Source organism: Corvus cornix, chromosome 3 (genome assembly GCF_000738735.6).
Source record: "Corvus cornix cornix isolate S_Up_H32 chromosome 3, ASM73873v5, whole genome shotgun sequence".
In the NCBI taxonomy this organism is placed as follows: Eukaryota; Metazoa; Chordata; class Aves; order Passeriformes; family Corvidae; genus Corvus; species Corvus cornix.
Window position 1 is genome coordinate 57,607,433 of NC_047056.1, and position 16,297 is coordinate 57,623,729.

The 16,297-nt window shown below is 44.4% G+C and overlaps 1 protein-coding gene across 1 annotated transcript in view; it reads left to right on the forward strand.

Annotated features, from left to right (window-relative positions):
• The first annotated feature begins 2,736 nt into the window (after positions 1-2,736).
• Positions 2,737-16,297, forward strand: part of SLC22A3 (solute carrier family 22 member 3) — a 30,069-nt gene continuing 16,508 nt past the window's right edge. The window contains exons 1-3 of the mRNA XM_010401221.4: positions 2,737-3,495; positions 12,534-12,637; positions 14,600-14,754. Coding sequence (XP_010399523.1) covers positions 3,082-3,495; positions 12,534-12,637; positions 14,600-14,754 — 673 coding nt within the window. The 5' untranslated portion in view covers positions 2,737-3,081. The remainder of the gene's footprint in view (positions 3,496-12,533; positions 12,638-14,599; positions 14,755-16,297) is intronic.

A 16,297-nucleotide genomic window follows, 5' to 3' on the forward strand; every position in this document is an offset into this window, starting at 1 on the left:
TTATCCAGGGTGTTGCAGTAAAGTTTTAACTTTCCAGGATTCAGTCAGAGCAGGTATTGATCAAAATGTCTCATGCTGTCATCCAGGCATGTATAAATGGTCATCTAGTGCCACATGTGTACAGGGTGTGTATGTGCCTTCCTCTCTAGACTACATAGTTTTCATTCCATGTCCAAAATAGCTGTGACATTTGGGCTGCTAAACAGAGCTCCAAGTGAAGATGCCTGTGATTGTAATTTAGTTGTACTTCTATATCTCTTTCTTCTCTGCTCCTCTTTCATCACCACTTCTGCATCTGCTCTTTCCCTGGCTTGCTCTGTTTACACTCTTCCCCCTCCTTCTTTCTGTTCTCCACATCTATTTTTACTGCTTCTGTTCTTCTCATCACTCAACATCTTCCTTGTCATCAAAGAGCATAATTCTTTACTGTATGCATAGGCTAGAATGTTTAAAATGATGACCCAGAGATCTGTTCTCAAAGATTTAAATCATTCTTTCCATGAGGTTACAGTTACAGGCTTTGTGTACAAACCCATTATCCTCCTGTCCTTAGATGTGCTCAGCTGCCACAGCACATGAAGCTGAAGTTCATGGAAAACCACACAGAAGCTAGGAATTGCTTGCTGTGGAATAAATGCACTAATGCACACTCTCACGCATCTGCCACTGGGATATTTTAGATTTCTTTGACAAACTGGAGTCTTGCAGTACACTGATATGGTGCCAAACACTGATAAGCTGTTTTTGGACAGACGACTTAAAATACAGGTTAACACTGAGAAACCAAGGTTGCTATGACATCACGTATGCCAGGCAGTGGAAATGATTTTACTGAATGAGTCCTTGCCTCTATGACCAGCAGTGTAGCTGCAGGGAATGCTAGGGAGAATCCCAGATGTCCTCTGCCATGACCTTAGCACTGGTCCCTCCCAGGCTTTCTGGCTTCTGGTCTGACAGATTGCAATGCATGTGCTGTGCATGACCAGAGCACAATGGACAGGGATGTGTGAAATTTCGACAATGGGTTACTAGACCATGCTTTCTTTTAGGGAAGACAGTAACTCCAGAAGCAAGGTTCCAACAGTGGACTGAATTCTCCCTCAACTGAATCTGGTCTAGCTCCACTGATTACCAAAGAGGTGGCCACAGTAATGACACCAATGGATTTATGAAAAAGGTGGAATGCTGGGCACAACTATGTTGGTGCAAGGGGACTAACCCTCATGATTCAGAGTTGAGCTAATATTCTCTATGTAATAGTAGAAGGTGTCCCTGCCCATAGCAGGGGAGTTAGGACTAGATAATCTCCAAAGTCCTTTCCAACCCAAAGCATTCTATGATTCTACGGTAATATTCAACAGGGATAAAACCAATATTTTTTTTATTGGGGTAAGGCTTGAAGAGCAGTGGATGTTTAATACACCCTTGGTCGGATCTGTGAGAGCAGCACACAGCCTGATTATCAGGCTCTGTCCACATTTCTTCTCTTTATGGTGTTCCCTACATAGACAATCTCCTCCCCAGTCACTGGAAGCTGTTGGAATAAACATAATACCTTTGACATCTCAGCATGATTGACTTCCTAGTTAGCGCTATTGAGATAAAAGAACTTATCTTGTTTGAAACCAGCCATCAGAGTGTTCCCCATCTCCACCTGGACCCAAAGGTGATACATTCATGGCCTCTACGCTTGAGTACTACAAAATAGCATAACCAGGCATCAAACCAAATTCCCTCAAAAGCATATTCTGATGCAAGCACAGGAGTGCACCCACCTAGAAATCTGCATCTCTGCTGAGCTCACACTACAGTATCAGTTTTCATGCCAGATAGCCTGTATAGTAATCAAAGCCTTCCTTGATTTGCACCTGTTTTTAAAACTGTATTTTGTTTCAAAACCGTAGACAACCATAGTCAAAGACATCAAGTCAAAGGTAACCAAAGACAAGGCATTGCAGGAGGCATCTTTGATAGGTCCTGTCCCTCTGCTCCTTCTCACAAGAGAATTGAGTTGCCGTGGACCTCATGATCCTGAGGTTCAAAAGACCCCACTATTGCATCTCTGCTTTGATTCACGGTGTTCTGTGCAAGATGCGCTCACAGGCACACAAAATGCACCCTGGTCCTGGCTCCCTCTTCCCTTCCCCCCCTCCTCAAACAGCTGAGTAGAAAAGTGACTTAACTTGTTTTCCATTCATTTTTGATAAAGAAACACTGCCATTTCTCTTTTAAATATTTGAGATATTTTTTGAATAATATTTAACAAGGTCATATAAAAGCCTTCTTGAACAGATAGATCAAACTTCAAGAAAAATTCTTGGATTTTGGTTGCAGTTTGTGACCTTCACTTTATTTATGCTACAGAAGGAAAAGACCCTTGCGAATTAAGTGTGTACAGATGCCGAAGTAGTGCCTTGGAGAAGTAATTAAACTTTGCCAGAGTATTAATTTCTATTTGTGGAAGGAAAGACTATAGGTCTTTTAAAACAACTTTCTTCCGGCCTCTGCCATCCTGCAGAGAGCCTGCATCACTCACTGATGCTTTTTGCAACAGCTTCTGTGCTCTTTCCTATTTAACTTTCACCTTTATCCTTGCACCTATTAATTTATCGCAGCCGCTGCGGGAGCTGGCCTTTGCAGCTGGCTCGTCCCTTAAGGAGTTAACCGGGTTTATTGCGTAAGCTGTTTAACATTCGGAATGAATAGGAAATGCACGCCCCTCCTCTCCTACAATCTGTTTGTTGGCTTCAGCTCGCACTCCTCCCCGTCTGTGTGTAAGCCCAGTGCCACTTGTCGTGCCCTGAGTCTCCTCGTGTGTGCCTGGGTGTGTGCTGGGTGTGCGCCTGCATGTCCGCCTGCCGCCGAGTCCCGCTCCGCCTCCGCTCATGCCACCGGCAGCATCCTGGTGTCTCCGTGCCTGCCTGTCTGTCTGTCTGTGCGTCTGTGTGTGCTCATGAGAAGAGAGGAGCGAGGGGAGGCGAGACCGTCACGTTTGTAGGAAGTGTCAGCAGCCGATGCGAAGTGTGAAAGAAAACTCTGCCATCTCTCGGGCTGCTGCAAGTGGACAGACCACCTCACATAATGCCATCTTTTGATGAGGTTTTGAAGGAGGCCGGGGAATTTGGAAGATTTCAAAAGAGGGTCTTTTTCCTCCTTAGCCAGACAGGCATAACTTTTTCTTCCCTGTTCGCCAGCGTAGTTTTCCTTGGGCAGGCACCAGAGAACTTCTGGTGCAGGATCCCTGGGGCAGCTGAGTTAAGTGAACGATGTGGCTGGACACTGGAAGAGGAACGAAACTTCACGGTACTGCCCCTGCACCTGGGGAACAAGTCCATCAGTGGGGAGTGTGAGAGGCTGGATGTCACTTGGGACACCTCTGTCAGCTGCACCAGCCCGCTTGCCCACTATGGCAATCACAGCGCGGGCAACCTGCCACTCGCCACTTGCCACGATAACTGGGTCTATGAACAGCCCCACTCATCTGTTGTCAGCGAGGTAAGGAAAACACCCATCCTCTAATCGGTGGTGTCTATCCTGGTGTGGGATTGCAGCAGTAAAATGGGATTGCCAATGCAAGGGTCATTGCTTTGCTGGCTGGTTTTCCTTCCCAGATTTATTTCATTTTGAGTCATGAGCAAATCGGGACAATGAGTATGATCAAGTGCTGGCATCAAGCTTTTAGGGAAAGGTGAGCTGATATGAAAGGTGGCTATTCAAAGCCAAGTGCCCAAGCAAAGCCAAATATCCTGAAGAGATATTGCTCTGTCTGTAGAGGAATGTCAGATTAAAACAAAAACTTAAGTCCTTGCAGCTGAGGCTTCTGCTGCTCAGTTTTGGGCCAGCAGCTTTGGCGGTGTAAACTCCAAGGGTACTCTATGACCTGGATCAATGTAGATTATCTCTTCTCTGTATTTCCAGTATTGAATATTTAAGTTTGCAGGTAATAAAAAACAACAGGTGGCAGACTGCCTATCTGAGATCCGGCAGGAGTCAGCAGAAGTGATTGTGCTTACTTAAGAAAAACCAAACGCACATTTCTGCCCAAAGCTGACATTCATGCTTTCCCTCAACATCAGTGTCAGAGAACAGCAGGCTATTGTCACTAGTGGTAAGCACTGGCAAGTGCAGTGATTTTTTTAATGAGGCTGCAAAAGGCCATTGCAGATTCTTTCCTAGGAGATCCTCTGTGTAATCTGTAATTGTGCCATGGATGTGCTGTGATTTGGCTCCAAAATACAGTCTGCACTCTAGGAGTGTGTATGTTAGGGTCATTTTGACAGCAATTGTCACCCACGCAGTGATGAAAAATACAAAGTGTGCTTAGAGGGATTGGCTCAGAAATCATCAAGGTGCACTGCAAAATGTGTCAGCACAGCTGAGGGCTCTGGTTCCTCTCTGTCTCAGGAGCCTCCCACTGTGCTTACACCAGAGCTGTGTCCTCCGAAACACAGAGCAGGGCACAGCAGGCAAAGCCCTGAGCAAACACTGAAAAGAGATGCCTATCCCATCCTTTCAATTCACCATCCTTCTCCCATCCAGCTGGAACTGCTGTATCCACTTGCAGGCTTCAGGCTGTCCATTCCCTGAGCACCGCATGCAACCTGAGCAGCTTTAGCCAGGGTTTACGCTCAGGAGAAGAGAAATCAGAGCACCTGACTGGCCCTTGAGCAAAGGTTCAGAATTGGCTTTTGTGTATGATCGATGAAGTCAAGGCTGCTCAGAGGGCTGCAAATGACACGCAGGGAGCTGGTGTCAAACTTTGGTCCCTAATAATGATGTATCTCTGCCCACATTGGCAGTGGAAGGTAGGGCTGGGTGGGCAGGAGGCCAGATGGTGCCTGGGAGCTGCAGCCTGGCTGTGGAACAATCCATGGGACATGGATGTGGTGGGAAGTTTATACTGCCACCTCCAAGGCACCTCTGCTGGGGCACTGTGAGGAATTAGACCTTAAAATTAAAAATATAGATTCCTTTTCTGTTGCTGTCCCTTTTTTTTCCTGTTCAGCCTTGCTATAGGTGAAAGCATGTAGGTTGTGTCTGTAAGATCATGCTCAGAGTCTGTTTATGGCAGCACTTTGTGTATCAACCGATACACTGTGATTTTCCAGCAGTGATGAGTACAGCTATGGGAAAAGGAAACCAGTATTTGTCTTGCAGCAATAAATGGGAGAGAAAGGTTCAATGTTCTCGGGCAAATACCTCATCCATCTTCACCTTCTTCCTCTTTTCTGCTGGGGAGACCCTTCAGGGCCAGGGAAGGGAGGAGGGATGAAGGGATGCTTGGGGAAAGCACTTCCCACCTGTGCTCCCAAAGGTGCATATTGGGAAAACCATGGAGTAACAGTCTGCAAGGAATGACAGGCTGGGACTCTCTCTCCCCTGTGCCAGGGCAGCAGGTCCCACCATCGGTGTCACTGTGACTCCTAGAGGTACTTTTGCTGGCCAGGTCCACCTTGGATAGAGGCTGCTGGGCTGTGACCTGTGCCACTTGGAACCTCTTCCCAGTTTTGCAACATTTTCTGGATAAATCATATCCCACCAGGCTTGATTTCTTCATCTAAAAAGGAAGCTTGTGGCATGCATGTCCTGACTCAATTGCTCTGAGATCAGCTACTAAAAGGGGCTTCATATCTTATTAATGAGTTATATATCCAGCAAAGACAATTTAATTCTCAGATTTAATTTAACCTCTTTTTTGCCCAGCTGAGTCTCTAACAAACCATGACTCAATTTAGGCTCTGTTTAATTAGCTCACCAAAGACTTGTTTTCTTATCCATCTACTTGTAAGTGCTTCATTTTGCCCGTGTGTGCAGAGATGTTTCTTTCAACTAAAGATTTATGGCATGTCTTGTTGAATCAACAGTGGAAGGGACTAGGGAGACAAAATTAAAAGGATGAGTTACAAAACAGTCTCAGGATATACATCCAGGGAGAAAGAGAGAGGATGGGGGGAAAAGTCAGTGTGCTCAAGTCCTTCCAGGCTTATGGCAAGCACAGGTCCAGTATGAATTTGCAGTGTGACAGGGGATTCAGAGGACAAAAGAAGGCATATAAAGCCTTCTCTGAGAAAAGATGTCACATAACACCACAGGTCTGGCAGCCAAACCACAGGCTGTTGCAGTAAGTTCTGAGCACCCTTCAGATGATAATCATGTGGCTGGATGGACTGATTCATGAGAAGTTGTGAAACGAATGGCATTGTGGTACCTGACTTCACTGCTCATGTTGCTCACTGGCCATTCTCTCATCTTAGATAGTTGTCTTATGCAAAGGTATTCACAATAGCATCAGCAGAAGGAAGCAAAGGAAAAAAAGGGGAGTGTGGATTGATAAAAAGCACACACTTCTCTATATATAGTACTTGGGGTATCTGCTGCACCACCTGCTACTGCAGGACTCCTGAGTCTCAGTGTTGGGGTAACCTCAGTGAGGTTCTGAGAGAATGTACAGGACTTTCCTCCTTCAGCATTTGAAGAGAAGAGCAAATTGTATTAAAAAGTCATCACAGGACCAACACATGGCAAAGCCAGTGACCTTGTTCTAGTGATGGGCAACACAGTATTGCTAAAGATTCCCTCTTAAAATCTTCCTTTGGTGTCCAATGGGCTCTGACAATAGGTCCCTACTTCTGCAGTGACATGGCCAAGGGTGTCTGTTCCATTGCTTTAGGTCAGGCTTTAGGTCAGGCCTTTCTGTGAGGGCAACACAGGTTCGAGGAAGTTGTCACTGGTGCTGCACACAGAGATCTGCACTGTGTTGGAGTTGAGCAAAGCAGACCTGGGTTGACATAAATGTTTCGAGATACCATTTTGAGACACAGCTGCACTGAGGTGGTGGATCTGTGCAGAGGACCTTCCACTGCCAGAGGACCTTGGTCTGGTTTAGCTGAGCATGTCTTGCCCATCTCCCTGTGAAACTGCATCAGCAGCAGGATAGAAATGCAGTGGCTTCTCAGATTTTTCTTGGAGAGAGAAGCTGACAGGGTAAATTATCAAGGTAAATAGATTCCTGGCTCATGCCAGCTGGTGCCATCTGAAATGATGCTGGTCCCAGCAGGTGGCTGGCACTGCTCAGGAGGGAGGGCTGCTGACAGCAGCAGCTCTTTTAGAGGGAGGAGGGAAGGGAAGGGCTGTGTTTCTGTGCAGTGGATGGAGATGGAGAAACAACAGGTGTGCTGGGAGGCTGCAGTGGACTGGGGGCCACAAACTCATGCTCTGGCCCAAGGGTCTGGAGGGGAGCCCAGGTCACCCCCTGAGCTCTGTAGCACTTGAAACAAAAAGTGTTTTGCCTGCCAAGACCTGCTGGGTGAGCCTTGTGAAGGACCCATGTACCCAGGACATACCAAAGTCAATAAACCTAACTTTTCCAGGAAACTGTGCTGAAGTTGGGATCACTGATCTTTAATACTGCCAGGCTTTGGCACTGTGTACTTTTAACCCTGAGGAGACAAATCTAGTACTTTGTGACAGGGTGGCTGAAAATAGTGTGCAAAGGGAGAGCTATTTTCTTCAGACATTTTTGGCATTGATGACTCCTTGAGGCATGGGCATGAGTTACAATTGCAACTGCAATGAAATGGCCTGAGACGCTGGAGGAAAGGAAGAGGGAGGTCTATGTGGTCATCAGCAGCTACAGCACAGCTGGGCCTATTTTAGACAGCATTTATCTCAGCCTTTGTTGGCAGGAGTTGAGCAGAAGGGACAGTTCCCAATATGTCCTGTCTGCAGCAAGTCTTCATGCTGTAGATGATGTCATTTTGAGACCTAACAATAATTTGTTGCCGAAGTGTGAGGTCTGAGGAGGACAAATGATCATCTGAACATAGCCTATTACACCTGCTGGGAATCAATCTTCTTACTTCTCGGCTTGCCAGCCACCTCAGAAAATACCAGCCAACATTTGCAGAGAAACCTGTAAGGCAACAAATATTGTTTGTCTCATGGTTTTTACAGTCCCTCAGAGAAGAAGATAACATGTCAGTCAAACTCAGGATGGAGAAAGCACAGCTGGTCCTTCTGCTATCCTCCTCCAAGGGAATAAACAACTCAATTTACCCTCAAATTGTTGATCTAGTGTGACTGCTGTTATTGGCATGTCAGTATATCCTGACTTATTTTCACTGTCATGATGGGATTAGTATTAATTAGGGAAGGGAAAAGGGAAAAGGGCACAGAGAGCAGAGGGAGCTGCAACTGCTGAATTTCTCATGAAGCTCTGACTAAGATTTGTCTGTATGGGAGGGGCTGGAGCGGTTGCTTGCAGGGGTTAAGCCAATGGGGTGGTGTTTCTTCCATTGCCATCAAGCCCACTGGTACTAGCTGGGGGTTTAATTTTTTTCTTATTATTTTGCGGACAGCTGCTGCTTTTCCTCCGTTAGGAGATGAAGAGTTTCTCCACCTCCCTCTTTTTTTGGCCCTGAAGAGACAGAGAAAAAGGAGGAGGACAGAACAGGTCATTTGTCCTAGGATACTCAATGAATGAGGTGATCCAAATGTCAGGGACACAAAGGTCATGGGCCTTCAGTCATGCACAGCAGAGAAACTTAAAAAGCTTTCAAAGCTAACCGGTCCCTCAGGCTCTGAGTCCCAGTGCCCTGGCAGCAGGGTAGTGACTGATTCCTCTTGTCCTGTTAAGTGCTCAGCTTGAAACAAGATATGCAGAATGACAGTTGCTTCATCCCTTAGCACTCTGAGAGAAGCTTTAACAGAAAGAGAAAAAGAAGGTAATTTCTCCCTTTCCACTGCACTCCCTTGCAGAGGGGTTTGTTGCAATAAGGATGTGGGAAAGCTAGTAGTTTGAAAGGCCAGTGGACGGGAGAAGAGCTGCCCAGAAACAAATAAGGAACATGCAGCAACAGTCAGCATCTCCCCGTGTTTCCTTAAACTATGAATATCTCACTGAACCATTTGTCACTGGGAGTGAAAGGGTAAACCAAACACTTTTTGGTCACTTGTATGAATACCATTTAAAACGTGTCTGGGCTCTGGACATGCTGCTGCAAATGGGCTGGGGAATCACTGTAAAAGTTTATTGATCATAGAGTTTAATCCATTGTTTTGTAATTTAATTGTAACAGGCAGTAAAGCTCTTCAAAACTCCTACCCAAGGCTGCTACATTTTGAGGAGCTTTTAATGGCATGTTGCGATTTAAAACAATATATTTCTACAGGCATACGTGTGCTCAAGTGAATAAAGGTCTCTCAAGTACCAGGAATTACAAGTTTGTGCTTACTCTGTAGGTCAAACTTAAATGGAAAATGTTTGCCTCGTTTCAAAGCTACGAAGAAAGGAGAAGTTGCCACAGCCCCATATTTCCCAGTCATTAGTCATGTACAAGCTCATCCAGTTGCCACTCTTTCTTAGGCTGATTACACCACTAATGAGCTACAGGGAGCCAGTGCAAAGCCTCTTCCTTCTCCTAGAGAAATCTCACTCAGGTGGTTTGCTGCTCCTTTATAGATCAGTGAAGCATACCAGTGCTGCTCCTTCCAGTCATGCCACTGCTTCTGTAAATCTGAGCATCTCGTTGGTGTCCAAGCCTCAGCAGATATGCAGATATTCATGACAAGGATGTATTTCCAACCAGCAGTGGATGGCTGCATGGACTGCAAGGCTGGCAAGGAGGACAGAACTGTTTTTCCCATCTGTTAAGGACACTATAGAGGAATTCCGGAAGGAGCTGGTTCCTGCTGCCTGTCTGTGATGGCAGCACCTCATTTCTGCTTACAATGGCAGCTCATTGTCAAGGCTAAGAGAAAAGGAGTGAGGAAGTGGATTGTTTACCACTTTGGGCAGTTTTTCAGTCAGCTCCCTAAATGGAAAGGGTCGGTGTTCAGGTGCACAGTGGTTTGTGTCCTACAGTGGATAGAAATCCTGCAGGTGAGGGCAGGACTGAATACAGAGGTGAGTTGTAGGGCTGTGCTGGGTGCCTGCACTAGAGCAGTAAGAGGCTTGGCTGAGAGCACAGCAATGCCAGGAAGGGGATGTGCCCTTAGCTGGAGCTGGCCAGCTGAGCTAGATCACCTGCTTGGTGATTACAGTGAGGAGCCAGCTCGCTGCGTTCTAACAGGCTTTACTTTGCTGTTTTGTATCCTTTTCCCCCCGGCTGCATGGCACTGCAATAAATGCTTTAGCATTTTTAGAAGTGTAAACACCAGCCCCTGCATGGATGGGCATATGAACGTTCAGAAACAGACAGGAGGCACCATGCCACTACCTTTTGTGGAGGCTGCTAGCAAGGAACATGGGAAGTGTTTGGTAGGGGTGTCATACAGGAGGACTAAGGACTAACTGGAGGCAGTCTGAAAACGTGGGTAAACTGTTGCCGATGATTTTTGTCCAAGGGAAGCATATAGGGATAACTTTCAGGCACAACCAAGCCAGGTCACAGCTGAAGCAGTGAAGTGGGTCTGACATGCAGCTTGGATAAAGAAAAGATCTCTGCGGGGCATTCAATTCTCTTTTAAAGGTTACATTCCCCTCTAAAGGTTATGTTTGCAAATGAAAAACAAGACATTAGCGGGGTGATGACTTCAATGCTAGGTGTTACTGTCAAGCAAACAGAAGTGCTTATCTGTACCAGAATTTATTTAAATACTTAGAAAATGGCAAAGTGCAGGACTAACTTAGGAGAACAGTTAGTGTATTGTCACTAATCTTCAGGAAGAGCCCACAGCTCCTTTAGAAGTTTTCTGTATGTTCCTATTTCCCAGAATATATACAATATTTGATGATATTGTTAGTGTAGAGGTAGTTTCAGCTGCTGCATAAATCATAGGAAATTGCTGTACAGATGAAAGAATCCTCTCCGTTAAAGATACTTTCACCTTCCTTTCTGGCATGCCTTTGTTCTTCTGCTTTCTTTCATGATAGTTTGTTCCTTGCCTGTTTACAGCAAAGAGAGATAAAATAATTTAAAAATAAATACAGTTTTTGAAAAGGGGTCAAGGAGAGTCCCAGCCTCTGGCATCAGGACAGGGAATTGCATTGTGTTTTAAAAGTCTTCTTTTAGTGGTCGTTCTCACAAATCCCCATTATTTTTCAAAGATACATCTTTTGATACTATTTGCCAGGGTTTTCATTGCTTCAAAAAGCAAGAGGTTAAGCAGCATTTGAAATCTGAAAGTGCTGCTCCATGTTCAGGCTATTTTAGGAAAGCATTTCAATTGCCCTTGAGTATGACAGCTGAGAACTTTTATTCTTCTTAGAGGCTTCTGCAGCTCTTGCTCAAGATTTACAGAAGTGGAAGCCAGTGCTCATAGCTTGAGGTGGCTGAAAGGTGGCCAGTCAGGCTCCCTGGAGTAATGGGGTTGCCATCAAAACCATGGCTTTGCTTAAAGTCAGTGGAGGTGGGATATCTATCAGGTTAGAGACCTATGAGGTGCCCCTTGTATGTCCTGTGTAGGCACCTCTGAGCCCTCAGGCCCAGATAATACTCTGGGCATTACAGCATGCAAATGGGCTGAGATGGAGCTCAGGCACATGACACTAAATTTTAGGGTCTGGAGAACTGTGAATGGCAGAAGAGGCTGCTATCTCTCTATCCCATCCTGTGGCCATTCCCTCTGAGAAGAGTGCTTGAACATTGGTGGTTTCATGTGCTGGTGAGCACAAATGTGGCACACTGTGTGTGCTTCGGCAACCAGCACCTTGTTGACAATGAAAAAAATCTTATAGCTCACATTTGAAAGCAAAAGGGTGTCTCTAGGTAAATGGTGGCAGCTGCTGTTGTCTGTGGCTTCCTTTGGTCCTGAGACCTCATTGTTCAAATGATTACCCCAGGTATGGATTGAAACCTCCCAAATCCCATATAGTCTGCAGTGTTTAATATTCCTTTATTCTCCAGGAACTGTAAAGTAATTTCCCATGCCATGCTGTCTGTGTTAATTCTATTTTTAGTTCCTAGTCTCTCCCTTCCTCTCAACCACTTCCCTCTTCCTTTTGCCTCCATTCATCCCCATCCCCATCCTTGTTAGTATGCTAGGGAGCTATGGATGCTGCAGTATAAGGAATAGAAAAGTCTGGGAAAGCTACACCAAGAAAACATTTGTTCAATGTGTCTGAAATTGATCTGAGATCTGTTTGCAGTTTCCTCAGGGACTACATGTTTTTGCTTTTATCTAGAAGGCACAAAGAAGAATAACTAAACAATTTCTGTAAGATGCTGTTTTCACTGGCAATAGCTGTGGACCCTTATTCTGCACTAAACAAAGTCAGGACTTTGCCTTGGCAATGTATTTAACAGCGTTGTTTGCAGAAGAGTGATTTGCTGTCCAAATCTGGACAACTGATGTATGAAAGGCAGCATCCTTTTGGCAAGGAGGAGCTCTCCCTGTTCATGGCCACTTGAAGAGTGCTTGCTATGGGCCTACTGGTGCTTGTTATTGAGCAAGAGTATTTGAACTTCCCCTTCCCTTCCCTCTTCCCCTTCCTTTTCAGCTTCCCATGTGGACCTATGCAGTTCTGTAATGTTTTGCCCTGAGGGTGACAAATGACCCACCTGGGTGTTTATGTCTCTCCCTTGTTCCCACAGTATGATCTTGTGTGCGCCAATGCCTGGATGCTGGATCTCTCACAGGCCATCCTCAATCTGGGGTTCCTGGCTGGTGCATTCATCCTGGGCTATGCTGCAGACAGGTACAGTATGAGTTCTGCTGTCCTTTGGTTTGTTGGGAGGTGAAATCACTTCCAGTATCACCTGAAATAGACATGTGTCAACATTTTGCAGGTTTAATTCCCTTTGGATAAACATCCCCAAATGGTGCTAACAAAATCCAGCCAATGTAATTTTTGCTCTGATTTGGGCTGGAAACTTTATGTGATTGTACTTACTGGTCCTGTTTGGACCTCAAAATTCCATGAAATGAGCTTTTCTTGTGGTTTTTGATGTTTCCTGTGCACATCTGGACCCAGGAACGGCAGAAATAAAAAGGAAGAATTCAGAGCAATTTTCTGGACTGATGTTTACTTGAAGGATGGCACCATTAATAGGCACCATTGATGAAGAAAGCAGCTACTTGAGGAAAGAAGGAAGGGGCTCAGTGGGTAACTCTCTCCATTCACAGGCTGTGCTCATATACTTACCTCTGAGGTCACAGCTCTTGCCAGGCTCTCTCTGAGAGCTGGATGAAACCAAGGACAAGTCCCTCTCAACCTTACCTATTCTGTGATTCTGAAAAGGTGTGGGTGACATTCAGGCTTGAGTACCTAACCTGTGCCAGAGGCAGAGCTCCCATGAGCTCTACCTTGCTCTGAGAGTAAAGAAGGGAGCCTAGTTTGTGCTTTGTGCTGCTACTTAACAGTAGTCAACCTGTGCATTGGGTGAGTGCACCACTGATGATTTCAGTGACAGAGCATTTTTCTTCAGTTTGTAAATTACTTTCTGCCTGGTTCATATTTTCTTTTGTATCTCTAGTAATAATAATAACTTATAGTACAACTTCTTCATAGGTAGAAATACTTACAGGCTTATCTTCATCTCAAATGGAAAATTTTGAACTACCAAACAAAAGTAGTTTCAAGGAGAACCTCATCTTTCCAAAGGATATAGTAATAAGGGAAAAAGCAAGGCAAAAAAGCAGCCACAGCATTGAGTAACTTAAAGTATCTCTGTTCAGTGTCTGGCTGGGCAATTGTGACACTAGCACCTCAAAACTGTGAAAAAGCAGAGATATTACAGCCAATTATTAAAAGAAAATAATACATCTAGGAGTATGTGTGTAGTAAGCCTAATGTAGCCTACTGTAGAACTGTGAATGTTGTTCATTGACAGCACTGGGGGAACGTGCTGCAGCCAGATCATTTCACTCTTGTCTCCTTGACAGCACTCAAAAGAATGGATCTTGTTGAAAATTTCCTGGGTTTTGTCCTGCATTAATTCTTTTCATGAAACCCTTTGAACAAAATGAACAAACAAATACTGTTGCAAATACTTTATGGTAATATAAACAGCTGCATAATTTTTCACCGTTTCTTCTTAAAACAATGAGAAAAGATCTAGTTGTGTTCCAAGGACACAATTCCATGAAACTACAGGAAGACTTTTTTTTAAGTTATGGCTTACCTTGGGCACATAATTATGTTTCTTGCTGGAGAGTGAGATTCCTGAATACATTAGGCGTATTTTGAAAAGAAGTGATCTAAACCTAAACCAAACCTAGAAAATCACACCGAGTAGGTAAAGCAGAAATTATTTTCACAGAACTGGCTGTAATTATTATTAGAAGACTAATTTGTGAAAACAGAAATTCCCAACAAAAATTGCCCTTATTAAAAACCTGATCAGATCAAACACCTGAACTGGAATGTATGGGCCATAGTTTAGATACAAAAAGACAAACAGTTTTCTAAAACAAAATGAGGGCTGGTGAGGACATCACTAGTTTTGAAATTAGTGATATAAAGACAGTGATAACTACTACAGGGAAAAGAGTTCCATATCCCAAGGGCCAATACTACAAAATTTCAGAGAGCTACCTTTCGGAAAAAGGCTGGTCTCAAAAAAGCACTTTCAGATCTATCACTAAAATGAAATGTTGAGAAAAAAGAAAAATATTTGTGTCTTTTCATGATTTCCACTTTCTTTTCCTTTTTCAACAGATACGGCAGAATCCTCATCTACCTGCTGTCCTGCCTTGGGGTTGGGATATGTGGTATCATAGTGGCATTTTCACCAAATTTTACTGTATTTTTGATCTTCCGTTTTCTCCAAGGCATGTTTGGCAAGGGAACCTGGATGACATGCTACGTGCTGGGTGAGAGCTGTTGCCTTCTTTTTTTCTTGGTTAGGAAGAGTGAGGCATTTCTGGAGGACAAAGACTCTTGCTACATCTTCTTGTCATAATATTTTTTCTTGGGAACAAAGCACTGGCCCTAGAGTCAGCAGAAAAATAATTACGCAAATCCATCCTGGTTAATGCATTTGCTCTCCAATGATTAAGAGGTGAGGGAATGGATTATTCATATATAAACGTTTTGTTATTACATAGAAGATAACCAGGATGATAAAAATCTACAGAGCAGCCCCCAAAGAAACCGGATACACAAACAGGGACATGGTTTATTTTGGCAGAGTCTGAACATCTTCCACAGATGCTCAGAGGAGTTTGCTTCTCCTCACTGGGAGGACAGCTTGGCTGGCTGCTTTCATTCTTTAGCTGGGAGACTTTGCTTAGTGTCAGGCTGGACACCAGGGTCCTTATTAGGGTTATTATTTTCCTGAAAAGGGAAAAGAAAGGGAAGCTTTGTTATAAATAGCATCAAAACAGCAGGGATACGGAATCTTTGGTACATTGTAATTTATCAGTCTATGGTCTATAGCAGTGAAGCTCCTTGCATAGAAAGCTGCCTTTTGACAGAGAAAGGATATTGTTGTGATGTCTTGAATGACTTCCAGGTTCAGTAAGGCAGTCATAAAGCCTGAAAAAGCCAGATGGTGAGGAAGGCCTCCTACAGGAGATGGGATGTCAGATTTACTTAAAAATAAAACCAGCCATTTGGTGATCTACTGTTATAAACCAAAACATTGTGATAACATCATGATATAGGGCAAAAACTTGTATCATTGCTGTTGTCTGTGAGGCCTGTGACAACTGTTTAAAATTCCTAGTGGAATTTAGATGAATGGGAGCGGAATTTTAGCCAGACATAAACACTTACAGTGGGACCTGGGAGCACTGGGGTGATGTACGTGCAAACATACCAGTCTAGCCCTATTAGCATCTAAAGCCCAGAAGAACTTTGTTTTTCTGGGCAAAGTTACACTGCTGAGCAGCTCATGTTCAATATCCAGTGAAAGGACCAGAAGCTGCTTTTCCTCTCACTTCCATGCACATGGCTTAGTTTTAAACTGAGATCTTATCTTGAAACTTTGGCAAGTGCTCTAACCAGCAATATGTTTTATGGCAGATCCATGGCTTCCTTAAAATGGCCAAGCTTGAAAGGAATGTTTTTCTATGCTCAGATCAGGCTGCCTGACTTTAGGGAAAGGTTTGGAGATCCTGAGATCCTCAGGTACACTGTATTACTGCAGACCTAAGCAAGGTGACTAACTCTTGGATAGGGTGCTTCCTTCTAAATCCCTCCAGGGATTAACTCTTATCTGCTGGGATCACCCAGAGTGTTTGCCAACCTAACATCTCTTAAGAAACATATACAGACCATAAGTTGGTTTGCACCATGAGGGTGGTTGCTATTAATACATCTCCAAAGCTCTTGATCTGTGTTTCAGGCTGACCCAATAACCTCCCTTTGCTTTTACATACGACCCAACTCTTTTGGGGGGCAGTGCTAAGCAGC